The 27,393-nt window shown below is 38.8% G+C and overlaps 2 protein-coding genes across 3 annotated transcripts in view; both read left to right on the top strand.

Annotated features, from left to right (window-relative positions):
* Nucleotides 1–1,507: 1,507 nt before the first annotated feature.
* On the top strand, nt 1,508–8,805 carry ndr2 (nodal-related 2). Its single transcript, XM_051673625.1, has 3 exons — nt 1,508–1,760; nt 5,780–6,534; nt 8,653–8,805. The coding sequence occupies exons 1-3, from the start codon at nt 1,508–1,510 to the stop codon at nt 8,803–8,805; spliced, it is 1,161 nt and encodes a 386-aa protein (XP_051529585.1).
* Nucleotides 8,806–10,301: 1,496 nt separating this feature from the next.
* Nucleotides 10,302–27,393, top strand: part of lrrc20 (leucine rich repeat containing 20) — an 18,097-nt gene continuing 1,005 nt past the window's right edge. The window contains exons 1-4 of one of the 2 annotated variants that reach the window (XM_051673649.1): nt 10,302–10,468; nt 14,531–14,726; nt 15,464–15,613; nt 16,301–16,468. In XM_051673649.1, the coding sequence (XP_051529609.1) occupies nt 14,657–14,726; nt 15,464–15,613; nt 16,301–16,468 (388 nt within the window). In that variant the 5' untranslated portion in view covers nt 10,302–10,468; nt 14,531–14,656. The remainder of the gene's footprint in view (nt 10,469–14,530; nt 14,727–15,463; nt 15,614–16,300; nt 16,469–27,393) is intronic. The other variant, XM_051673650.1, reaches the window with a different exon arrangement.

The raw sequence follows: 27,393 nt of genomic DNA, 5'->3' as shown, positions 1-27,393 counted from the left end.
ACCTTTCAATTTGACAAAATTTGTTATGAAATTAAAATAGGCTTGTGTATGCATATTAAAATACCACTAATATTTGATAAAAAATATTTGTTTATATATATATATATATATACGTGTGTTTGTGTTTGTGTGTGTTTGTGTGTGTGTGTGTTTGTGTTTGTGTGTGTGTTTGAGAGTGTGTGTGAATGTGAGTGTGTGTGTGTGTGTGTGTTTGTGTGTGTGTTTGTGTGTGTGTGTTTGAGAGTGTGTGTGAATGTGAGTGTGTGTGTGTGTGTGTGTGTGTGTGTGTGTGTGTGTGTGTTTGTGTGTGTTTGTGTTGTGTGTGTGTTTGAGAGTGTGTGTGAATGTGAGTGTGTGTGTGTGTGTGTGTGTGTGTGTGTGTGTTTGTGTGTGTTTGTGAGTGTGTGTGTGAATGTGAGTGTGTGTGTGTGTGTGTGTGTGTGTGTGTGTGTGTGTTTGTGTGTGTTTGTGTTGTGTGTGTGTTTGAGAGTGTGTGTGAATGTGAGTGTGTGTGTGTGTGTGTTTGTGTGTGTGTTTGTGTTTGTGTGTGTTTGTGAGTGTGTGTGTGTATATGAGTGTGTGTGTGTGAATGTGAGTGTGTGTGTGTGTTTGTGTGTGTGTGCTTGTGTGTGTTTGTGTGTGTGTGTGTTTGTGTGTGTGTGTGTGTTTGTGTGTGTGTGTGTGTGTGTTTGTGTGTTTGTGAGTGTGTGTGTGTGTATGTGAGTGTGTGTGTGTGTGTGTGTGTGTGAATGTGAGTGTGTGTGTGTGTGTTTGTGTGTGTGTGTGTTTGTGTATGTTTGTGTGTGTGAATGTGAGTGTGTGTGTTTGTGTGTTAGTGTGTGTTTGTGTGTGTGTTTGTGTGTGTGTGTTTGTTTGTGTGTGTTTACATGTGTATGTGAGTGTGTGTGTATGTGTGTGTGTGTGTGAATGTGAGTGTGTGTGTTTGTGTGTGTGTGTGTGTGTGTGTGAAAACGGCCATTTTTGTAGTATTTTGAAATATCCTACAGTTACATATATGTACAAGTATGTGATATTTTTATATCAGTGAAAACCATACATTAATATATGTTTCATTTATGTGTTTTGCATGTAGTGCCATACATCAGATATCTGTATGGGCGATGCCATGCTGGGGGCAATAACTGATATATTACAGACACAATGCAGTTTAATGATTTCAAAGAAGACAAACGAGAATAATACAAAATGAGGAGAGAAATAAGTCTTTCAAGTATAGGCCAACATGTTATGTTTAATTCCACATTAAAGTAAAGAAACATCTATGGCCCTGTAAAATGCCCCTGACTTTGGTGACGTCACAGGGCGCAAGGTGTTTTAATGGTTCATTGTAAAATGTCGCCTCATTAGCACACGAATAAACGATGAGCTGTCATGTCAATTTCCTTTAATGTCCTCTGCTTCTTGTTGAATATGCAGAAGCGACACGGGGAGAGGGGTATAAAAGCTCTCGTGGACCCTCGACCTGTCATTCTCAACTCAATCCATCATGCATGCGCTCAGAGCTTTGCGCCTGATCTGCTACCAACTTCTGCTTCTGGGAGTATTTGGAAAGCACCATCTTAATCAACTACCTGGCATGAGGAATATCTCACCTCAAGCGTCCAGACCGGACCGAACCCGACATCATTTATCCACATATATGATGCACCTCTACCGGAATTTCAAAGTGAACCAGACGCGACCTGTGGATTATATGGAGCACGAGCACGCGGATACCATCAAGAGCATCCTGTCAAAGAGTAAGATCGATTTATAGTCCTTATTTAATGCATAACTCAAAAATATGTTTTATTTTGTAAGAAAAATCGATTGAAATCACAAGAGGCGAGCTTTAAGGGAGTTTGGGGCTCTGGGGAGCTCAATGGGCCACTGGAACATTAGCGTTGCGCACTAAGGTGAAAATCTCTGAAGTGCTGTGGCTCTTTTGTTGAGGGCCTCAGTGACTCCTGCCTGTCAAATCTCAGTGCCAGACGCCCTCAATCCACATCTCACTTGAGGCTGAATAAGTCCAGGATCAGACGAGAGGACTAATGCTCTGCGCAAACTCCACTACGCTGATGTGGATTCCTCGCCAGACATCCTTACACAAATCAGTTGTTAAACCCAAATCCACATCATCTCTCAGGTCTTTCACACGTCGGCTGATTAGATTAGATGCTCTTGGTTCCGAGCACGGACGCAGGAGTTTTAAATGGAGATCCACGGAGCTTGGAGGTGTTAAACGATGAGTTTCGATCTGGTGTTTGTTCTGAGGGGATTAGGGTTGCGGTGCCTTGCCCATCCGTTAAGATAACTTCAATATTAGATCGATACCACACGGCTTTTAATCACCATATTGGCGAAGTGTATGTCATAATTCAACAAATGAAATTAGTGGAATTAGATATGGCTTAGTTGACCCACCACTCCTTTGAATTACTGATTATGGTTCTTAAAATTTGGTTTAGTTAATGTCATTTACATAAGACGCAGAGAGAAAAAGAGGATTATAAAACCTACTCTTTTTCCTTCTTCAGTTTGGTATTTGCATATGAGATGGTTTAACCCATACAGAACTCTGATATGGCCAGACACCAAAATAAATATATAAATAAAAATAGCCTATTTTCAAGGATTTATGCATTTTAATTTCATAACAAAATTCCACCAAATTGAATTATGTAATTTAACAAAATTAAATTAGGAAAACGTATACAAAAACTTACATATACAGTGCATCCGGAAAGTATTCACAGCGCTTCACTTTTTCCACATTTTGTTATGTTACAGCCTTATTCCAAAATGGATTAAATTCATTATTTTCCTCAATTCTACAAACAATACCCCATAATGACAACGTGAAAGAAGTTTGTTTGAAATCTTTGCAAATTTATTAAAAATAAAAAATGAAAATAAATCACATGTACATAAGTATTCACAGCCTCTCAATACTTTGTTGAAGCACCTTTGGCACCAATTACAGCCTCAAGTCTTTTTGAGTATGATGCTACAAGCTTGGCACACCTATTTTTGGGCAGTTTCTCCCATTCTTCTTTGCAGGACCTCTCAAGCTCCATCAGGTTGGATGGGGAGCGTCGGCGCACAGCCATTTTCAGATCTCTCCAGAGATGTTCAATCAGATTCAAGTCTGGGCTCTGGCTGGGCCACTCAAGAACATTCACAGATTTGTCCCGGAGCCACTCCTTTGTTATCTTGGCTGTGTGCTTAGGGTCATTGTCCTGTTGAAAGATGAACCTTCGCCCCAGTCTGAGGTCAAGAGCGCTCTGGAGCAGGTTTTCATCAAGGATGTCTCTGTACATTGCTGCATTCATCTTTCCCTCGATCCTGACTAGTCTCCCAGTTCCTGCCGCTGAAAAACATCCCCACAGCATGATGCTGCCACCACCATGCTTCACTGTAGGGATGGTATTGGCCAGGTGATGAGTGGTGCCTGGTTTCCTCCAGACATGACGCTTGGCATTCAGGCCAAAGAGTTCAATCTTTGTTTCTCATGGTCTGAGAGTCCTTCAGGTGCCTTTTGTCAAACTCCAGGCGGGCTGTCATGTGCCTTTTACTGAGGAGTGGCTTCCGTCTGGCCACTCTACCATACAGGCCTGATTGGTGGAGTGCTGCAGAGATGGTTGTTCTACTGGAAGGTTCTCCTCTCTCCACAGAGAAATGCTGGAGCTCTGTCAGAGTGACCATCGGGTTCTTGGTCACCTCCCTGACTAAGGCCCTTCTCCCCCGATCGCTCAGTTTGGCCAGCTCTAGGAAGAGTCCTGGTGGTTCCAAACTTCTTCCACTTACGGATGATGGAGGCCACTGTGCTCATTGGGACCTTCAATGCTGCAGAAATTTTTCTGTACCCTTCCCCAGATCTGTGCCTCGATACAATCCTGTCTCAGAGGTCTACAGACAATTCCTTGGACTTCATGGCTTGGTTTGTGCTCTGACATGCACTGTTAACTGTGGGATCTTATATAGACAGGTGTGTGCCTTTCCAAATCATGTCCAATCAACTGAATTTACCACAGGTGGACTTCAATCAAGTTGTAGAAACATCTCAAGGATGATCAGTGGAAACAGGATGCACCTGAGCTCAATTTTGAGTGTCATGGCAAAGGCTGTGAATACTTATGTGCATGTGATTTTTTTTTTTGTTTTTTATTTTTAATAAATTTGCAAAGATTTCAAACAAACTTCTTTCACGTTGTCATTATGGGGTATTGTTTGTAGAATTTTGAGGAAAATAATGAATTTAATCCATTTTGGAATAAGGCTGTAACATAACAAAATGTGGAAAAAGTGAAGCGCTGTGAATACTTTCCGGATGCACTGTAAATACATTACTCAGTTAAATTAGTTGAATTTTATTAAACTGACTGTGTAAATCTTAAAATATCTTTGAGTGTATATGAACGTTTATAAATTTATAGTTCATATGTTTTGATCATGTACATTTGAGAAAATATCTTCTCTCTCTCTCTCTCTCTCTCTCTCTCTCTATATATATATATATCAGCCACAACTTTAAAACCACCTGACTAATATTGCGCAGGTCCCCCTCGTGCCACCAAAACAGCAACAACCTGCATCTCAGAATAGCATTCAGAGATTATATTCTTCTCACCACAATTGTACAGAGTGGTTATCTGAGTTACCGTAGACTTTGTCAGTTCAAACCAGTCTGGCCATTCTCTGTTGACCTCTCTCATCAACAAGGCGTTTCCATCCACAGAACTGCCACTCACTGGATTTTGTATTTTTTATTTTTTGGCTCCATTCTGAGTAAATTCTAGAGAATGTTGTTCATGAAAATCCCAGGAGATCAGCAGTTACAGAAATACTCAAACCTGCCCATCTGGCACCAACAATCATGCCACGCTCCAAATCACTGAGATCAAATTTTTCCCCATTCTGATGGTTGATGTGAGCATTAACTGAAGCTCCTGACCCGTATCTGCATGATTTTATGCACTGCACTGCTGCCACACAATTGGCTGATTAGATAATCACATGGATGATTGTTGGTGCCAGACGGGACCTGCAAATTTTAGGCAGGTGGTTTTAATGTATATATATATATATATATATATAGATAGATAGATATCATTTCACAGCCATTAGTTAATTTACCCAATGCAGACAGAATGCAAAAGCTGTGCAACTGTAATGGGCTGCATCTTTAATTGGGTTAATCTCGTAAAAACCTGTCAAGAACATGTCCAGGTTACATTTTTATTCCCCCCCAATTAAAATTCTGAATAAAGAAATTGAAGCCTTTTTTTATAGCCGTTAAGACATCTTTGCAAATTTAAAGTACATTTTAAAGCTCCACAAATACTACCATAATGTATTTTATACAGTCACAAACTAACAGTGGCTCTGGGCAAAAATACTACTGAAAGTGACAAAAATGCCCACAAATTCACTATAAGGGAGATAAAAGGCCCCCATAATGAGTTCTTCTGTGTTTTATTGTAACATCTGAAATATTACGATTTTATTCTATAGGCCTAGGTACACAAATTGTTATAGGTAACATAACATAACTATTCAGATAGATAATTTATGTTAATATACTGATTAAATTAAAGAATTTGACATAATTTGTTATATGTTTAGAAAACTTGGAAATGCCCCTAAAAATCAAATTCAGGGGGCAAATATTTCCCAAAATGAAAAAGTAAATTTCCAACAGTGATATTATGATATGCTAAAATCTGTTTATTTTAATATGCTAAAATATAAGAGTGGTGTTGTTTTCTTTGTCTTTTAGGTTTGATCAATGAAGGCACACACTACATTGCAAACTTTGACCTGTCCTCTTTGCTGTCTGAACAACAGATTCAAGCCGCAGAGTTGAGGATCCACGTTCCCAGAGAAATGAATCAAACAAACATTATGGTGGAAATCAGACAACACCAGGATGTACCGTGCTATCAGCATGATGTCTGCTTGGAAAACCAGTCTCTGGGTGTGCTTTCAGAAGCATCTCTGATCAGCATCTCCCATCACTGGAGGGTCTACAACTTCACGGGTCTGCTACTGGACTGGATCGGTCCAGAACTATCTGAGTCGAGGCCCCTGAAGAACAGGCGAGCTTTGAGATCCAGCAGACATGCTCTTCAAAACGGGGACACACGTGCGGATGGTATCCGTCACAGAGCTATGCTCCTGATATTTTCACATACAGTTTCACAACTGGGAATGCAAGATAAGGCGAGTCTTCTTCGCACAGCTGAGAAGTCCAAGTTTTTATTCAACACAGAAGGAAAGGAGGTGCAGAGAGAGAAGACCCACAAGAGCAAAAGAGGCAGGAGAGGTCAGCCCATGAGGAACCCAGAGGTGGTCAGGAGTCCCAGCGAGAAGATCTCACTGTGTCGGAGAGTTGACATGCACGTGGACTTCAATCAGATCGGATGGGGCTCCTGGATCGCTTTCCCTAAGAAGTACAACGCTTACCGCTGTGAGGGTAGCTGTACAAACCCTCTGGGCGAAGATCTTCACCCCACCAATCACGCTTACATGCAGGTAAGCGTCTCATTTTCTGTATGAAGTCTGAATTTTCAGGCGGTTTGAATACTGTTATGTAGACTGAAGGATTTACTGTATACACGATGTGTAAGTTTACAAATTTGGGGACAGTCAGACAGGCAGGCTCTGGGCAAAAATACTACTGAAAGTGACAAAAATGCCCACAAATTCACTATAAGGGAGATAAAAGGCCCCCATAATGAGTTCTTCTTTGTTTTATTGTAACATCTGAAATATTAAGATTTTATTCTATAGGCCTAGGTACACAAATTGTTATAGGTAACATAACATAACTATTCAGATAGATAATTTTGTACAGACAGACAGACATACAGACTAAAATCTAGATAGATACAGTAGATAGACAGACAGACAGACAGGTAGGTTGGTAGGTACAGTAGGTAGGCAGACAGACAGACAGATGTCTAGATAGATAGATAGATAGACGGTGAGACAGAAAGACACACAGACAAGTAGGAAGGTAGGTACAGTAGGTAGGTAGACAGACAGACAGATATCTAGATAGATAGATAGATAGACAGACAGACAGACAGACAGACAGACAGATAGATAGACAGACAGACAGACAGACAGACAGACAGACAAGTAGGTAGGTAGGGACAGTAGGTAGGAAGGCAGACAGACAGACAGACAGATATCTAGATAGACAGACAGACAAACAGACAGATGTCTACATAGATAGACAGACAGGCAGACAGACAGGTAGATAGGTAAGTAGGTACAGTAGGTAGGCAGACAGACAGACAGACAGGTAGGTAGGTTGATAAGTAGGTACAGTAGGTAGGCAGACAGACAGACAGACAAACAGACAGATGTCTAGATAGATAGACAGACAGGCAGACAGACAGGTAGATAGGTAAGTAGGTACAGTAGGTAGGCAGGCAGACAGACAGACAGGTAAGTAGGTTGATAAGTAGGTACAGTAGGTAGGCAGACAGACAGACAGACAAACAGACAGATATCTAGATAGATAGATAGACAGACAGATGTCTAGACTGACAGATGTCTAGAAAGATAGACAGACAGACAGACAGACAGACAGAGAGGTAGGTAGGCAGACAGACAGACAAACATACAGACAGAAATCTAGATAGATACAGTAGATAGACAGACAGACAGACAGACAGACAGGTAGTTTGGTAGGTACAGTAGGTAGGTAGGCAGACAGACAGACAGACAGACAGACATATGTCTAGATAGATAGATAGACAGATGGTGAGACAGAAAGACAGACAGACAGACAGATGTCTAGATAGATAGACAGACGGTGAGACAGAAAGACACACAGACAGGTAGGTACAGTAGGTAGGTAGACAGACAGACAGACAGACAGACAAACAGACAGATGTCTAGATAGATAGACAGACAGACAGATAGACAGACAGACAGACAGACAGACAAGTAGGTAGGTAGGGACAGTAGGTAGGTAGGCAGACAGACAGACAGATAGGTAGGTAGGTTGGTAAGTAGATACAGTAGGTAGGCAGGCAGGCGGACAGACAGACAGACAGACAAACAGACAGATGTCTAGATAGATAGACAGACAGACAGATAGATAGACAGACAGAGACAGACAGACAGGTAGGTTGGTAGGGACAGTAGGTAGGCAGATAGACAGACAGACAGACAGATGTCTAGATATCTAGATAGATAGATAGATAGACAGACAGACAGACGGACAAACAGACATATGTCTATATAGATAAACAGACAGACAGACAGGTAAGTAGGTACAGTAGGTAGGCAGACAGACAGACAAACAGACAGGTAGGTAGGTTGGTATGTAAGTACAGTAAGTAGGCAGACAGACGGGTAGGTTTGTAAATAGGTACAGTAGGTAGACAGAAAGACAGACAGACAGACAAACAGACAGATGTCTAGATAGATAGACAGACAGACAGACAGACAGACAGATGTCTAGGTAGGCGGACAGACAGATGGACGGACGGACGGACAGACGGACAGACAGACAGATAGATAGAGAGATAGATAGATAAATAGAAAAATAAACCTGCATTAACACTAAATTATATTGTGTCTTGAAGCAGCTTGATATTTCCCATGTAGTTTTCTCTTCATCTTGTTCTCTTGCAGAGTTTGCTGAAGTACTACCATACTAACCGAGTTCCTTCAGCCTGCTGTGCACCCACAAAGATGAGCCCTCTCAGCATGCTCTATTACGAGAACGGAGAGCTAATCCTGCGACACCATGAAGACATGGCCGTGGAGGAGTGCGGCTGTCTCTGATGGACTCGTGGGTTTCATTAACGCTTCTAAGAGACATTCAAATGTGAAATACTGAGCTGAATGCTCCAATTGGACATCTGACATAAACAGAGCTCCATTCGAAAGCCCACATCCTGACAAGCTGCTATACTGTATAATAGCAATATTGTATGTGCCTTAGTTAATGGCAGTTTTGTCAAGTGGAAGACTTCCTGTGAACATCCAAAGTCAACGTGCCACAGCGGGCATACATCCCACAAGAACAGAGTATCATTATCCAGATACATGCTTTCCAAACATCTAAGGAGCTTGAACATAACACCTACGTGATGAGGTATTAGAATTGCAAATTCATATCGTTTGATTATCCTGCAGGGAAAAAGATGGAAAATAAGGAGTGAAGAAAAATGTTTCATCCTGCCTTTGGGATACAAAATGATGATAACCAGTAATAATAATAATAAAGATCTCAAGCACTGTCTATGTATTTACAAGTAAACTATGTGGTGGGAGAATTTATGTAAATATGTATTGTAAATAATATGTAAATAAATCCTTGATATTTATGTAAATGTAATATATGATTCTTTGTATAGAAATCAGCCAAAGAAAGTAATTTTTGCTAATAGAAATAAAAGTATTTGCCTTATGGAATGTAAACAATGTTGTCATTGATTAATTGATGAATTTCTTTTTAATAATCTACTGGGATTCATATATTCTATTATTCCTGCTGAAATCTCCACATCCTGCCATATCTAGTCTGTCTGTATTTGCCACTGTGGTTGATTCAAAGCCATGAAATAGAACGAATACACTGTCTATGTTAAAAACTTTAATCAAGTTAACTTTAATTATTAAATCCACATTTAACAGTTGAATACAAGTTACGCCCTTCTCTTGAAAAACTCTTAAATGCAACATTGCTGTTGTTCAAAACACTGTCAACCTGACATGGAAAGTGTTATTCTGATGCTCAAGTACTACTGAAAATGGAAACAGGATATTTAACAAGATATTGTGTGTTTTAACTTTTTGGACAAATACATTTCTTTATACGTACAGTCTATATTCTGGCAAACCCAAGCATTCAAAATCAAATCAGAGACCAGATACCACTGACATTTTTCATGGCTTTTACTGTATAGCACTATAGCCAAAGACTTGTCAGTAACATTTTTTAAATAGCGTATTGTCAAAGACCTTAAAGGTTATCATGGAAACTGGACTATTATATAATTCTATATCTCAACACAAAGAGAGCAGGAAAGAGTGAATGTGTGGAGTGACTATACATACCACATCATCCAAAGGGAACAATTCAACAGTGCCATCATTATTTCTAGAATTCCCACACTATGGGTTTGTTTCCAGGTCCAAGGCAAACCCATCACCAGGGGTCATGGGTTCAACACAATCACCTTCTATTGTTCCATAGAAAAGCTGTGCAGTCCTGACCTGTCATGGAAGTTCCAGAATGGAAGCTCATAGAATTGTTTTGCAGAAGAACGCCTGTAGACCACTGCAGTGCAGTCACAGGAGAGAAGTGTGTGTACAAAGTGTACAATTCTCAACTACCTTATGTTATAACAAGATATAGGGATTGGAATTGAAATATTAATGGGCTGAAGGGAGTAGACCTCTATGTGTAGTTTTATCATAGTGGAATTATTAATCAAAACAGGTAAGTCCATTTATTTTATTTTATTTTTTTAAATAGGCCTACATATTTCCACACTTAGTTAATATCTATATAAATGAGCAATCTGTTAAACTGTTTTATAAAAGAGACCTTTAAGTTTGAAGTTGAAGTTTTGTTCATAAAAGTGAGATGATTTAGGACAGCTTGATGAGGCTCTTTAATAATTCAAAGCTGAGGACCAAAAACTGAAGTGGTTAAAAGTTTTCCCTCAAAATCAAACAAGAATATGTAAAATACAAACAAAGCAAATACATACTATAGCAGCCTGATCTCACAGTGAAATCGGAAAAAAATCGGTCGATTTTTCCTTAGCGAAAATCGGTATATGCTGACCGAAATTCAAAAAAATGCAGAGAGGTTATAACGACAAAATGCATGAATGATCCCACATCAAAGGTAAATAATTAAATAAAAATAAACTAAAAAGGGCATTAAAAAGCTTTGAAATGTGTACAGTTTTTTTACATGTTTATTTTTTTGCATTTCTAAAAGATTTGAGGTCGATATTGCACAAAAATATACTACAAATGCATTTTTGTGCTGTTCATTTTGTAGATGTAATAGGCTTGGCTAATATAATTAATAGAATGAGAATATACTTTTCATTTTCTGATATGTAAGGATTTTAAAATATATTAAATATAGAGGAATAATATCTAGGCACCTGTCATATGGACTACTGTTATCATGTCTTTATACTGAACCTTTAATAACGATTTATAGTATTTGTCCTTTATGAATCTCAACAGCTCCTGCTCACTATAAACTGTCATTCTATGGAATAGAGCTGCTTAAAATATCTATTTTTATGTTCCAAGAGAAAGTAACATCATATGGGTTTTGAACAACATAAGGATGAGTAAATGAGTGAGTAAAAGTACATTTTCCATTTTTAGGTGAACTGCTCCTTTAACTCATTTTTTGAGCACAAACCTTACAAAACATACTCAAAATAAAATGGTCTCTTTTAAAAGAAGACTCTTAGGAAAATTCAGAATTAATTAAAAACATAAAGAAGACATAAAGAAAATATTTAGACAATCTTAAATTGATTTAAAAGTATTACTTAACAATATTTGCATTAAAAATATATGACACGGTCATTGCCAAAACCTAAAAGCACAATAGAAGTCACAAGTCTTACCGTGTTCTAGTTCTGATCTGAGGGTGATAATAACGCTCTACTTTGTGTTATAGATCATTTTCTAAGACAATATCAAGTGAATTTTCTATGAAGCTCCTTCAAAAGCCTGCCAGATAAGCACATTCATTCAATTCCTTTACAATATACACACATTCGTTTCCATTTTCACAGTTATGAATGACATACGAATCACGTACTGTATGTGACATATTTTCAATTCAAAACGGTGAATTTCGCCAAATGGTGAATATAGTTTGCACCCTTGGAGATTAATGTCAGTCGTCACAACATTTCAATCATAAAACAGAGGTCAAATATTGCATGTTTAGTTAGATACTGACATCTTACATGACACAAACACTCTTAACCTGAACTGTTTGCTGATGCGTGATGCTGGAATAATCCACGAGGTTCCTGCTTAATCTGGATATATCTGATTATTGGGGGGGGGGTGTACAGGTGCATCTCAATAAATTAGAATGTCGTGGAAAAGTTCATTTATTTCAGTAATTCAACTCAAATTGTGAAACTCGTGTATTAAATAAATTCAATGCACACAGACTGAAGTAGTTTAAGTCTTTGGTTCTTTTAATTGTGATGATTTTGGCTCACATTTAACAAAAACCCACCAATTCACTATCTCAAAAAATTAGAATATGGTGACATGCCAATCAGCTAATCAACTCAAAACACCTGCAAAGGTTTCCTGAACCTTCAAAATGGTCTCTCAGTTTGGTTCACTAGGCTACACAATCATGGGGAAGACTGCTGATCTGACAGTTGTCCAGAAGACAATCATTGACACCCTTCACAAGGAGGGTAAGCCACAAACATTCATTGCCAAAGAAGCTGGCTGTTCACAGAGTGCTGTATCCAAGCATGTTAACAGAAAGTTGAGTGGAAGGAAAAAGTGTGGAAGAAAAGATGCACCAACCGAGAGAACCGCAGCCATATGAGGACTGTCAAGCAAAATTGATTCAAGAATTTGGGTGAACTTCACAAGGAATGGACTGAGGCTGGGGTCAAGGCATCAAGAGCCACCACACACAGACGTGTCAAGGAATTTGGCTACAGTTGTCATATTCCTCTTGTTAAGCCACTCCTGAACCACAGACAACGTCAGAGGCGTCTTACCTGGGCTAAGGAGAAGAAGAACTGGACTGTTGCCCAGTGGTCCTAAGTCCTCTTTTCAGATGAGAGCAAGTTTTGTATTTCATTTGGAAACCAAGGTCCTAGAGTCTGGAGGAAGGGTGGAGAAGCTCATAGCCCAAGTTGCTTGAAGTCCAGTGTTAAGTTTCCACAGTCTGTGATGATTTGGGGTGCAATGTCATCTGCTGGTGTTGGTCCATTGTGTTTTTTGAAAACCAAAGTCACTGCACCCGTTTACCAAGAAATTTTGGAGCACTTCATGCTTCCTTCTGCTGACCAGCTTTTTAAAGATGCTGATTTCATTTTCCAGCAGGATTTGGCACCTGCCCACACTGCCAAAAGCACCAAAAGTTGGTTAAATGACCATGGTGTTGGTGTGCTTGACTGGCCAGTAAACTCACCAGACCTGAACCCCATAGAGAATCTATGGGGTATTGTCAAGAGGAAAATGAGAAACAAGAGACCAAAAAATGCAGATGAGCTGAAGGCCACTGTCAAAGAAACCTGGGCTTCCATACCACCTCAGCAGTGCCACAAACTGATCACCTCCATGCCACGCCGAATTGAGGCAGTAATTAAAGCAAAAGGAGCCCCTACCAAGTATTGAGTACATATACAGTAAATGAACATACTTTCCAGAAGGCCAACAATTCACTAAAAATGATTTTTTATTGGTCTTATGATGTATTCTAATTTTCTGAGATAGTAAATTGGTGGGTTTTTGTTAAATGTGAGCCAAAATCATCACAATTAAAAGAACCAAAGACTTAAACTACTTCAGTCTGTGTGCATTGAATTTATTTAATACACGAGTTTCACAATTTGAGTTGAATTACTGAAATAAATGAACTTTTCCACGACATCCTAATTTATTGAGATGCACCTGTATATCGTGGTTACGGCCCTGGGTGTAACCGACCGGAGACAGTGTAGGATAGTGCAGAATTCTCTTTTATCAGAATTTCTTAAATTAATCAGCAAAACAAATGTTTTAAAATATGATTAATAGGAAAAAACACCTCACCAAATCAAAGTCATGTGGTGTAACCAGCATATAAGTAGCCATTTCATTGTTTTGTTGACAAAAACCATAAAAAGAGAGGAGCCCTATAGACCCTCATGAGTCTGAAGTTTTGAAAACGTTGCTGATATTTTGACATTTTTGTGAAAAGGCACATTTTGCACATGTGGTGTAACCCTGAGAAAAGTTCTTGATATTCTTGACACAAAAAAAATCATTATATTTATAATTAATATTTTTCACCTTGAAAAATGTGTTTGAAAACTTTTTTGAAATTAATTATTAAGTTGTTTATACTCTCATGTATTCATGATGCAAGGAAAGTATTTTAATACATTTTGCATGATGGTTACACCACATGACATTTTTTAAGTTATTAAATACATTGTAATGTAGAAAATGCTATCAAGGTTTTTCAAAAATGTATGAAACGTCACGCAAGTGTTCAAACAAGATTTTTAAAAGATTTATTATTTTTAACACCTCGGACAACCTTATTTGTCAATGACTCATGTATCACCCAAGCCAGAAAACTGGCTGAAATTTTGACTTTTTAATTGATTCGCTTCATCAAAAGTTAACAGAAGCGTTTGTCAATAGATAATGCAAAATTTTGAATGTCTATTCTATTGTAATATTTTCTATTCTATAATGCATGTATTGCAATAGACATGATCCTGTTTATGTACTTGAATTGATAACCTCAGCGAGGTGCATGATGTCACTGCAGGTCTGTGCGCTCTGGCAGGATTGGGTGTCTATGGCTCATCATACTTGTGTGTTCTGACCTGTGCATGAGTTACAGCCCCCACTGAATAAACCAGTCACACCTCAGATCTGACCTGAACATCAAAGGATGGCGGAGGCCGTCGCAAACGTTGCTAGGAGGATAATCGCCACCATGGATGAGGGGAGAGACTCGTTAGGTGAAAACCAGGAGATATTTACTTTCTGTAACAAGAGCATATGAGTGAATCTCATGGAGCCTATTTTTTGTTACCTATTTTTGTTTTTCATTCAAACGGATGCATCTGTTCACTAAGGATCCCTCCCAACCCTGTATATATATATTGTATACATTGAATGCACTGTAAGTCGCTTTGGATAAAAGCACCTGTCATATATTTAAATTTAATCATAAGCTATTGGAAAAATCATGAAAAAGAGTAGGAAACCTGCTTTAAACATCTCTTCAAAGTGGGGTGAGCATTGATAATCAGTAAATACATTCAATTGTTCTAAAAGTGCTCTGCTCAGTAGATGGAGCTGTTGCACTGAAGCGCCCCTATCAATCACAGTCACTTGATTTCACTATTATTTTTCCAGTTTATCAAGTGTCACTTGCCTTAAATCATGGTATAAATCATTTAATGGCTAGAGAGAAGTAAACTAGCATTACAATCAGTGGCATTGTGAAGCCAAACACCTTTGATTAAATGCACGCACAGATCAAGTGGCTCCAAATACGTAACTGTAACAATTTCTTCCTATCAGTGTGAAAGTATTTGTGGCGATTTTGTGAGTGATTGCACAATGAGAGCTCCTTGACATTCAGAGGCGAGGACAATCTCTTAATTAGATCTCATATTAACTGTGAATGATTTCATCTCTAATGCCAGATTTGATCTGCATCATCATCTCTGTTTTGTTTTCCCCGGTTTAGATTTGTCTGACTGCGGCCTCATTAGTTTCCCGGACGGCGTCTTTAAAATGATGCGCAGTTGCACATACAACATCCACAAAATCTCTCTAGCCAACAACCAGCTCAAAGCCTTGAGCAACAAGTTCTTCCTCACTTTTACACAGTTAACGGGTAAGAGCTTTACCAAGTTTTTATATTAACAGCTTTACTCACTTTTAGTGGGATAGTGCACCAAAAAAATGACAATTCTGTCATCATTTACTCATCCATATGTCGTTTCACACCCGTTTCACGTTTTTTCCTCTGTGTACAAAACGGGTTTACATGCACGTTCTTACACCAGTTCTGCTTTTTTGAAATTAATGATCAAGTCTTGAACACTCTCATGTGGTCAAGGTGCAAGGAAAGTATTTTAGTACCTTTTAATTGATGGTTGCACCACATGACTTTTTTTTTTTAATGCTTTAAAATTATTTTTAAAAATGTGTGAAATCAACATGGACACACAGATTACATTTCTACAAAGTTCACACGTTTTAAACTACATTTATAAAATTATTTAATTTAAACCTATTTGTCAATTACCCATATACTGACAGACTCAGTCATCATTCACTTTTACTGTATGGAAAAAAGATGCAATGAAAGTGAATGGTAACTTAGGCTAACATTCTGCCCAACATCTCTTTTTGTGTTCCACAGAAGAGAGAAAGTTATACAGGCTTAGAACAACATACCAATGAGTAGACGATGACAGATGTCTCTCATGTTTCTTTTGCCTTCACACAGTCCTGCCCACTGAAAGTACTTGCACAAATATTTCTACTGCAAAAGCTTGACTTTGCTCTCTACCTGTAGAGTTGGATCTGCAGGGTAACCTTCTCACCACATTGCCAGAGGCAGTTGGTGATATGCAGCACTTGATCAGAATCAACCTCTCCAAAAACAGGCTGTCTGTTTTCCCCGATCGACTGATGGATGTGAGCAGCCTCGAGGACATCAGCGTTGAGGGGAACCAGATCACAGGTAACTAGACCTAGAGAGTTCGTCAAAATCTTGAATGTTGGCTAGACAAAGCCTCGTCTGAAAGTTAAAAATGGCTTAAAGTCTAAAGGTTAGTTAGCTCAGTGCTTCTCAACCGGGTCTCAGATATTTTCTTTAGGTTCACGCACAGCCAGGAAAAACAATGCTAAGTGAACAAAATAATATGCAACTGACTGTGCATAGTTAGGATAGCAAAGTAAATAGACTGTCAACTTTTAAAAAGGGAGAGAAAACACTTCCCATATTTTTTGTTGTTGACGTTTAAGTCTGAGCGCCATAATCAAACTTTACAGTATTTTGTCAAATTATGCAGCATGGACAGGTTGTGTGACATGCCTTCATCCTTAAAAACCATCAGTAAGACTACATAAGAGAAGAGGACGACCGATATGTCGGTTATGCAGATTAATCGGGCTATTTTTGGCTGAAATATAGTTGGCACCTTAATGTGTCTCTTTTGCAAAATCCTGATTTCCAACAAATGTTAAAGACTGAAATCAATGTTTATATGGAGACCAACTGGTCCTCGGTATCCTCTGAGGGCGTGGCTTGGGAGGCACTTAAGGCGGTTCTTAGGGGTCGAAACATTTTTTGTCAAAAATTCCGGCTAATCGATTAAGTTATGATATCACTTATACATACAGATCAGGTGGGGTTTATTAGAGGCCGCAGCTCTTCTATAATAGGCATCTCATCAATATCATGTGGTCAGTAGCGAATGATCAATCTCCGGTCGCTGCTATCTCTCTTGACGCCGAAAAGGCATTTGATATGGTAGAATGGGATTATCTTTTTAAGATTTTGGAAATGTATGGGTTCCGGAGTACATTTATTGGTTGGATTAAGTTGCTTTATAGACACCCTGTAGCAGCGGTACAAACAAACGGATTAATTTCAGATTATTTTACTCTGAATAGGGGCACCCGGCAGGGTTGCCCTCTTTCCCCATTATTGTTCTGTCTTGCCCTGGAGCCATTAGCAGCCGCGATAAGAAAGGAGGATGATTTTCCAGGGGTGATTGTGGGAGGTGTGGCGCATAAGCTTCTGCTTTACGCAGATTATATTTTATTATTCGTCTCCAACCCTACTAGATCTATGCCTTGCCTCCATAGAATTATTAACTCCTTTTCCAAGTTCTCAGGATACAAAGTCAGTTGGTCTAAATCCGAAGCTTTGGCTATGACAGCGTACTGTCCAGTAACGGCCTTCCAGCCGGCGCCTTCCAGTGGCCCAAACAGGGCATTAAGTATTTGGGAATTTTATTCCCAGCAAATTTGTCTGATTTAATCAGAGTTAATTTTGATCCCTTAATAAAAATGTTTTCGAATGATGTGGACAGGTGGGCTTCATTACATTTATCGATGATTGGGAAGGTTAATGTTATTAAAATGAATTGTATTCAACTACCTGCTACAGTCTCTCCCTGTAGATGTCCCCCTCTCTTATTTCAAGCAATTTGATAGCATAGCGAAGTCCTTCATTTGGAATGGTAAGTGTCCCAGGTTAAATTTCAATAAGTTACATAGGCCGATTGACAATGGTGGGTTAGGCCTACCCAAGATTTTGTTTTATTATTGTGCATTCGGTCTCAGACATTTGGCTCATTGGTCGCTTCCACCTGAGAGAGCCCCTCCCTGGTTTTGTATTGAAAAGGAAGTTCTTGCCCCCACTTCGCCACTGCAAAGCCTTTCGATTAAACTAGCCGGAGAGGTTAAGTCGCACCCCGTTATCTCGCATTTGCACTCGATATGGAAAAAAGTGTCCAGAGTGTTTAATGCTGATATTTTTTTAAACGTAGCCTCGAGCATATGGCTGAACCCTAAACTATGTATTGATAAGTCCCCTTTTTGTTGGTCAGATTGGATTATGAGGGGGGTTAATACACTTGGTGACCTGTATGAGAGTGGAGTATTGAGACCTTTTGAAAATTTGGTTAAACATTTTGGCATTCCCAGATCTCAGTTTTATAAGTATTTACAGCTGCGCCACCTACTCTGCACTGTTTTTGGGAGTGGCACGCACCCCCACCCCCCCCAGTGTGGCGGATACTCTGGGAGTGGTGATTGCTGCTTTTGGGAAGGGTAATGAGGCATCAGTGTATTACTCCCTGCGAATTCAGAGTCTGGGGGACGGAACTTTGAATTCTCTCAAAAAAGTATGGGAGAAAGATCTAAACTTGACATTGGAGGAGGAGGTGTGGGCTAGGAACCTAAAAAATTTAAAGTCTGCATCAAGAGATGCAAGGGTTCACCTTATGCAATTTAAGATTTTACATCGATTTTATTAGACCCCCTCCAGATTGTATAGGCTTGGTCTTAAAGACACACCCATCTGCTGGCGATGTCAATCAGAGGTTGGAGACACAACCCGTGTTTTTTGGGGGTGTGTTGAGATCCAGGAGTTCTGGTTGAAAGTTCAGAGTCTTATATGTGATGTATTGGGCACTCGGCTTTCACTTTGCCCCAGACTCTGTATTTTGGGCAATGGGGTGGTCATCGATGTTGAGAATCGGCACATAAAGAGTTGGGTCCTAACGAGCGTCATGATCACCAGACAGGTTATTTTAAGGGGTTGGAAGTCGGTTGGAGCGCCCTCATTTCATGAGTGGTGGTCGGAGATGGGAAGGGATGTATAGGGATGTATAGAAGGCTGGGAAATCTGGGGTTATTTGATAGGAAATGGAGCAAATATTTGGCCTTTTTGGAAGGCTTTCGGGGAGGGGTAGTGGAGAGGGATCTCTTGTTTTAAATATGTGTGTGCAATTTGATTGTTTTTTGAAAATATGCTTTTTATTTATGTTTTTGTGTGTGTGTGTGTGTGTGTGTGTGTGTGTGTGTGTGTGTGTGTGTGTGTGTGTGTTTTTTTTATTTTTTATTATTTTTTATATTTATGACCACTGGGGTGAGTGTTTGTGTCGGGTGGGGGTGTTCGGGGGAAGGGTTTAATTGTACATAAGTTGATTCCGCATTTTATGTGATGTTTATTTAATTTATTGAATGGAATCAATACAAATTGTTAATAAAAAATAAATAAAATAAAAACAACTATCGTTTTTTAAAAACCTATAGTCAGTGACTAATTGTCATCTTTTTCCACCACCTTAGTTATCTGCAAAATCTGATGCTTGCAGTGAGGATAAAACATTGCGTCTTGTGCAGTGAATTAATGGCTGCCGAGAGCGCACGTTCACTGTGAAGCGCGCAATACCTGCACGCTTTATATTTGTATGATTAAATCGCAGCATTTTGTTCTTTAATAATCACTCTGAACCATATAACCAGCGTCTTAAGGGAAGGTGTGAAACTTCTGTTAAAAACACAGAAGGGAAAAGCCCTCACGTCAAAATAAAAGTTTGATTCAAAATAAAAGCTTGGCGGGAAAATTGAAGAAATCGCTACAGAATATATGTAACAATGTAGTATTTACTGTAATAATAATAATGGTTATGTACCACAATTTTTGTTCCTGTGTAGTAAGTGTTATTTCCTAATTGCTTATGCCTCAAACACATAGAAAATGGCTATTATTCCCCACAATCTTTGCTTTTGTGACCAGGACAGTGATATTTTGAAATGTACCTATTTCCATTGAGAAAACGGGTGAATTTGTGTCTTTTCGTTCACATAAAGTCAGAAAAAAACAACATATGAATCCAAATTAACATGTATTTATACTAAAGTAATACAAAAATGACTACAAAAGATTTAGAAGTGAGTAGTTTTTCGAGATTTACCATTATACTGTAAATCACTTTCACGAATCAGCCCCCAAATGTAGTCTCCCATCATGTTCTCGTTATACTGTCCTTGGTAGCGGCATTCAAAGTCCAGTATATCCTGATGGAAGCGCTCGCCTTGCTCCTCTGAGGGACATCCTACAGCCCATTGTGCCCTAGTTCTTCACCAGAGTCTCAACCAGCTCCACATATTTTTCGGCCTTGTGATTGCCCAGGAAGCTCCGAACCACTGCGACAAAGCTGTTCCAAGCCGCTTTCTCCTTACTAGTGAGCTTCTTGGGGAATTCATTGCAGTCCAGGATCATCTTAATCTGTGGTCCAACGAAGACACCGGCTTTGACCTTTGCCTCAGACAGCTTAGGGAAGAAGTCTTGAAGGTACTTGAAGGCTGCTGACTCCTTATCTAGAGCTCTGACTAATAGGTTCATAAGGCCCAATTTGATGTGCAGTGGTGGCATCAGCACCTTCCGGTGGTCCACCAGTGGCTCCCACTTGACGATGTTCCTCCCCACAGAGAACTCAGTCCGCTGTGGCCAGTCCCGCCTGTGGTAGTGCGCCTTGGTGTCCCTGCTGTCCCAAAGGCAAAGATAGCAGGGAAACTTGGTAAAACCGCCTTGGAGACCCATCAGGAATGCCACCATTTTGAAGTCGCCTATGACCTCCCAGCCATACTCATCATACTTCAAGGCGTCCAGCAATGTCTTGATGCTGTTGTAATCCTCTTTGAGGTGCACCGAGTGAGCTAGGGGAAGAGACGGGTACTTGTTACCATTATGGAGCAGCACGGCTTTGAGGCTCCTGGATGAGCTGTCAATGAAGAGGCGCCACTCATTCCGGTTACAGGCGATTCCGATTGCCTCGAACAGACTGGTCACATTGTGGCAGAAGCAGAGCCCATCTTGACAGGTGAAGAAGCTGGAAAAAGTTTGGTGACGCTTCCTCTGATCTGTGACTTGCACACTTTCATCCAACAAGTTCCACTGCTTGAGCTTAGACGTCCAAAGCTCGGCACTGGACTTGGTAAGACCAAGATCTCTAATCAAGTCATTGAGGTCTTTTTGGTTGGGGTGGTATGGGTTTCTCTCCTCAGCTCCACCTCTGAAATCCCTCAAAGTCCATATCCTTGATGCTCATCTTGATAAATTCAAGGAGAACATGGGAGCGTACTCGGAGGAGCAAGGCGAGTGCTTCCATCAGGATATACTGGACTTTGAATGCCGCTACCAAGGACAGTATAACGAGAACATGATGGGAGACTACTTTTGGGGGCTGATTCGTGAAAGTGATTTACAGTATAATGGTAAATCTCGAAAAACTACTCACTTCTAAATCTTTTGTAGTCATTTTTGTATTACTTTAGTATAAATACATGTTCATTTGGATTCATATGTTGTTTTTTTCTGACTTTATGTGAACGAAAAGACACAAATTCGCCTGTTTTCTCATTGGAAATAGGTACATTTCAAAATATCACTGTCCTGGTTACAAAAGCAAAGTTTGTGGGAAATAATAGCCATTTTCTATGTGTTTGAGGCATAAGCAATTAGGAAATAACACCTACTACCCAGGAACCAAAAATAAATAAATAAATAAATAATTTTGTTACAAGGTGTTATTATTATTATATTTAAGCAACGTCTCACTTGCAAAATGCTGTTGTACTGAATAGAAGTTTTTATCAGTGTTTTTATAATGTGATGCTCTACTGTGCAGCACTTTATTTAACCAAAAACAAGACCAATTTTGTGTTTTGGATTATGCTGTGAGGATCTTTACTGAAGCACTTCATTTGGTTAAAAAAATGCAATGGTATGTTGAAAAGTAACGGTTCTATTTTCATTTGATTAAAGTTTTTTATTATTATTATTCATTTAATTAGACACTATTTTGATGGTGAAATTAATTTAACTTTAAAACATGGAACAGAAAACTAAATTTTGGGGTAAATATGGAATTTAGAAAATAAAAACTAATAAAAAGATTTCATGGGGTCCTACATTAAAAATCTTAAAGCAATGTTCACTCAATTGAGAAACTCTTCAAGGAAACTGTAATTGTTTTAATTTATTATTTACATTGAAATAGGCTAAAGGAGTGTGTTCAACAGCATATAACCTCTTTATAATTTGTGTAGCGAAATTACTATAGAGAATCATGAAATTTTACTGGTATTGATACCTGAAATATTGGTATTGTGACAACACTATCTGGTACTATGTTGAGTCACCACTTGATGTCCAATGTAAAATCTGGATCCTGAAGCAAATCCACTGATATAGGCCTTGTATAGGTAGATAGACTGAGTTGTGGATTTTGCCAACACAGTAAAAATGAACACAAATCACACGCCATAATTTAATAGCATTCCAAACTGAGTATAAATGTGTGAAGTGTGTTAGCACTGATAAATGGTATCAGAAGACAACTGGCTAATTAACTCAGAGTAGGTCTGTGTGAGTGATTGTGAGCCTTTGAGAGAAGATTGATGGACGGATCGAGGCTTTTAACACACAACATTCATCACCAGCAGCACAGTGTGAAAAAAGAGTGAGTCTGATTCCCCTCAAATCACAGATAATTCAGATAATTATACCGCATTACATTATTGTGGCAAACGAGCAAAGCATTGTTTAGACAATACAAAAAGTGTCTTTAGAAGGTAAATCTGTCTGAGCAGATTTATTATACAGGCTTTTCTAAGTATGCGTCAATGCACACATGCATCATATGGATGCTTTTGGTTGTAAACAGCGTTTTTAGGTCAATGTGTCAAGTTAAACGTAGTGTGAAACTTAGAAAAACACGTCTTGAGATCTCTGCATTCAGAATTGTGCTCCGTCCAGCTGTGTTTGAGCACTAGAACGCGTTCTCATCTTGTGTTGTCTGATGTTGGTAAGCGTGTTTGTTCTCTGTACAGCTGGAATTTCGCTTACTGCCTTTCGCTGAAAACAGATGGTTCTTCAAGCTTGACTTGCTCCGATGTTAGGGATATTAAATATTGTGGTCTGGGGGGGCCTGGGTAGATCAGAGAGTATTGACGCCGACTACCACCCCTGGTCGTAAGTTCGAATCCAGGGCGTGCTGAGTGACTCCAGCCAGGTCTCTTAAGCAACCAAATTGGCCCGGTTGCTAGGGAGGGTAGAGTCACATGGGGTAACCTCCTTGTGGTCACGATTAGTGGTTCTCGCTCTCAGTGGGGCACGTGGTAATTTGTGCATGGATTGCCGAGAGTAGCATGAGCCTTCACATGCTGTGAGTCTCTGCGGTGTCATGCACAACGAGCCACGTGATAAGATGCGCGGATGAGACTTGTACTCCGCCACCCGGATTGAGGTGAGTAACCACGCCACCACAAGGACCTACTAAGTAGTGGGAAGTGGGCATTCCAAATTGGGAGAAAAGGGATACAAAAAAACAAAAAAAATATAAGTTATGATCTGGGAACATAATTACAGCAATTGCGTAAATGTTTTAACGCGTTAAATTAATTGCACTGAATTAATGTGATAAATAAATAGTGCCAGTTTTAACTGGAATCTGTCCACCTGTCCAGTGCTTTTTAGCTGTAAAGGTGTGGTCACATTTACCTTTGCATGGCGAAATTCCGCTGGCGAAAAAGGCATGGACAGATGTTCAGTGCATGTGAAACCCACAAATACTCCTTGTCATGCAGCCTCTTTTTTGCTGCACTTTATTCTATGGGCAAGTGAAGTTACAAAGAAACTCTGTCCATTGGGAATTTTCAATGTAGCTAAGTACGAAGCACCGCCCAAACAACTTCCTATTAGTCAATGGCGAGATTTCGTATTCACCAAACTTGAACTCCACTTGAAATATGCATATATAAATTCTTCGCCACTGGAAGTCCATCAGGCGAAATTCCTGATTGCGTGGATTCCCATTGAGTATCAACTGCGGAATTTTGCTGAGTGAAAGTAAATGTGATTTGCGCCGCTGTGCCACAAGTCATACATGTAAAGTCAGTGGGCATGGCCATGAATTTTCGTGCAAGTGTGCGCTAAGTCTAGGTGCAAGTGGGTTTGGTAAAATTTCATGCACAAAGCGCTAATGGGCTGGGTCAAGAGCAATTTAATTCTGAGGTTCTTCTCCAGTTATTGCACCGTCTGTGTTCTATTATATAGTCCATTCCCTTAAGCACCAGCGATATAAACAAAGACAGCACATTTAGATGTTGGTAGTGTAATTGTGCATTAACTGCTTCCTTGCTCCTTATATACACATGCAATGCGTTCTAGTCAGGATTTGGATGTACGCTCCGATAAATGAAAAAGAATGTAAGTATTATTAATAATTTTCATCTGATTGTATCGGAACGCAGTTCAATTCTACAGGTCGATTTTGATTTTAAAAAATTATAAAAAATTATTACAATTATTAAATCACAAACAAAATAAAGCACAAATATTTCTCAATTTAATTTACACTTAAAACACAATGAAAATATAATCAAAGTGGTCAAAAACATCATACCAAATCTAAACATTTTACTCTCTCCGACTACTTTCACCAGCAACTTTTGCAGTGACTTAAAAATCACTCTATGACAACAGGTGGAAAAATAACAATACAAATTAGATCATAAATACATAAATAGCCTAAACATAATAATCATAATAATAATTGAAAAAATAAACCATGACCTATAGATAGTTTAACACATTTCTCATACATTTCTGTTTACATCGTAATTTGATGTACCTGCTGGTGGAATCTCCAGACTGCAAATGCACTCACTCACTCACACCCACTTGAGCTTTGCGCTGGCACGAAAATTGCACTTAGATTTATCGCTCTCACAAAAATTGGATAAGATGTAGTGCACAGTCAATAGAACCCTTCAAATTCATTACGGCACCAAACAGATTTGCAATATAATGACTGTTTCCAAACATACGGAAGCCCCCAGAGACCATGTATTATTATTTTTATATTTCTTTGTCATAGTGCATAATAGTATCAATTGATTTCATACCAATTGTGAACCAAGAATACACATGAATACGCTGAAAACAGACAAAAAAGCTCTAGAGTCCAAAAAGCCTTCAGATGTTTCGCTTCTTAACAAACTCGATGTATAGAGTGTAATTTCACATTGTAAAGCCAGCAGAAATGGATTGGTAGGAAAGAGACATTCAGTAGAGCATCAATGTAATAGAAAGTTCTGCAGAGGAATGAAGCAAAGACTTTTTGAGCTGGGCGAAACTCAATAACTCATCAGATTACAAATCCAGTGACTGTCAGAGAAGCAGAAATGTCTTGCGTCAGATTTGTCCTTATGGTCAGACAGTGTGGGATGGCAAAACAATGTCCAAGTCCACACAAAGAAATCATGATCTATTAAGTGTATCTGCGCGTGATGGACAGCCACTTGATTAAGATTTTATTAATGTCAATAAAAATCAAACCCAGCCAGTTCTGCCTGTTGTATTAAAAAATACATGCTTAAATGAATTATTCCACAACTTCTCTGACCAGAAACAAATATCAGTCCACAAATCAACAACATTTGATTGGCAGAGGGACAAACGAGCTTTACGATCTAAGGAGTTTCGAAGCAGCCATACAGACCAGATTTCAAGATTAGCGAGTAATTTAATAGTGATACATAACACTTTTATTAACAGTTTGCCTTTAGAAAAATGCTCTGCTCAAGATCACGCACTTTAGCTAAATGACTAAATGCAAAAAATTAGTCACATTTTTTCAGAAAACCCCCCAAATAATAAAAGAAGACTCCAGTTATTCATAAATAATATTGTATGTGGCAAGAAAAAAAAAATTCTCTATTACATTCCATCACAATATACAGATCTGAACTGTAGGTGGCACTCTAACGCACTTTAGCCCTCACAGATGTGCTTGTCCATAGACATTCAGTCTAATTTTCAGTTTATGCACCACCCTTGTTGTTTCATTGAATATCTCGGCCTCTGAGTGGACTAGAAGCTCATTCTAGGTGTAATTAGAAAACTGAGATCCTCATTTTTGTGATGATATATAACATTTTCTCATCAATAGTCAAAAACATATTTTTATGATGATTTGTTTAACATGCTTTTCCTGCTGGATGGCATATTTTGTTCTGGACATCTAAGATATAACATTAGATTATTCAGTCAAGCAAGCTCACAGACAAGTAAAAAATGGCTCATTTTTTAGACAGCTGCCTAAGGTAAAAGCAGATATGAAGCTTTTAGCTATTTGGGGCTTACAGCAGCAATGATCGGTGCATAAATACAGATGAATGTGTTTGATGACTTCAAATCAAATTGCATTTTGTGATTCTTTTGAAAATCTTTCAAACTGTCGTATTAGAACAACAAAATAATCTATACAGTCACATTCCTGAGAATGAGAGCTTTTATTTGATATATGATTTGTTTATTTAAGTTCCATGTGAAAGACATTTATATACAGATAAATATTTCTACCCCGTTACCTCTAGGGGGCGCTTTTTTTAACGCAAATGTTTTGAGACCTTATTTTGTTATGCAAAATGCAAAAATGATGGTATTCTCTAAAAAGTTCAGATTCTAAGCTTTCAAATGACGCCTCATATGCCTGACGTATGTATACGGGGACTTAAACGTACAGTATTAAGTGAAAAAAAAAAGAAATATAGCGCCCCCCTGTGGACAGAGTTTAACAGAGTTTAAGGAGTTAAAGTGGTCAAACCAACTAATATCACAAAATATCACAACATTCATCAATCAATGGACAATACTTACCGATATTCGCTGTTGATTTCTCACCAAAATGATGTCACTAACTGGAGGATGATGTCATTAATGAACTGGCTCTTAGAAGTTAAAAGAGACTAACAAGTTGAAGAGATATTGAGGACACAGTAAATGTCTATGAATTTATTACCAATTAAAACAATATTCCCAAGAAAGCCAAGTTTCATTTAAAAGATTTCAATCAAAGAATAGCGTCATCTGCTCAAACCAAAGCTAAATAATTTTTAATTCACCACTTTGTTCACTTAATTGTGATAGCTAATATGATTTCTATCTTGAAAAAATTATAAGGTATGTGATCCAGTATGTGTCTCATATCTGTAATGAATATTCATTATGTATATATTACATATATGACATACAAGTCTACTGATATTTAAAGCGAGTAATTCATGTCATAGATCATTTTA

Source organism: Myxocyprinus asiaticus, chromosome 36, assembly GCF_019703515.2.
Source record: "Myxocyprinus asiaticus isolate MX2 ecotype Aquarium Trade chromosome 36, UBuf_Myxa_2, whole genome shotgun sequence".
Classification (NCBI taxonomy): domain Eukaryota; kingdom Metazoa; phylum Chordata; class Actinopteri; order Cypriniformes; family Catostomidae; genus Myxocyprinus; species Myxocyprinus asiaticus.
This window is presented reverse-complemented; position numbering and strand designations above follow the sequence as displayed.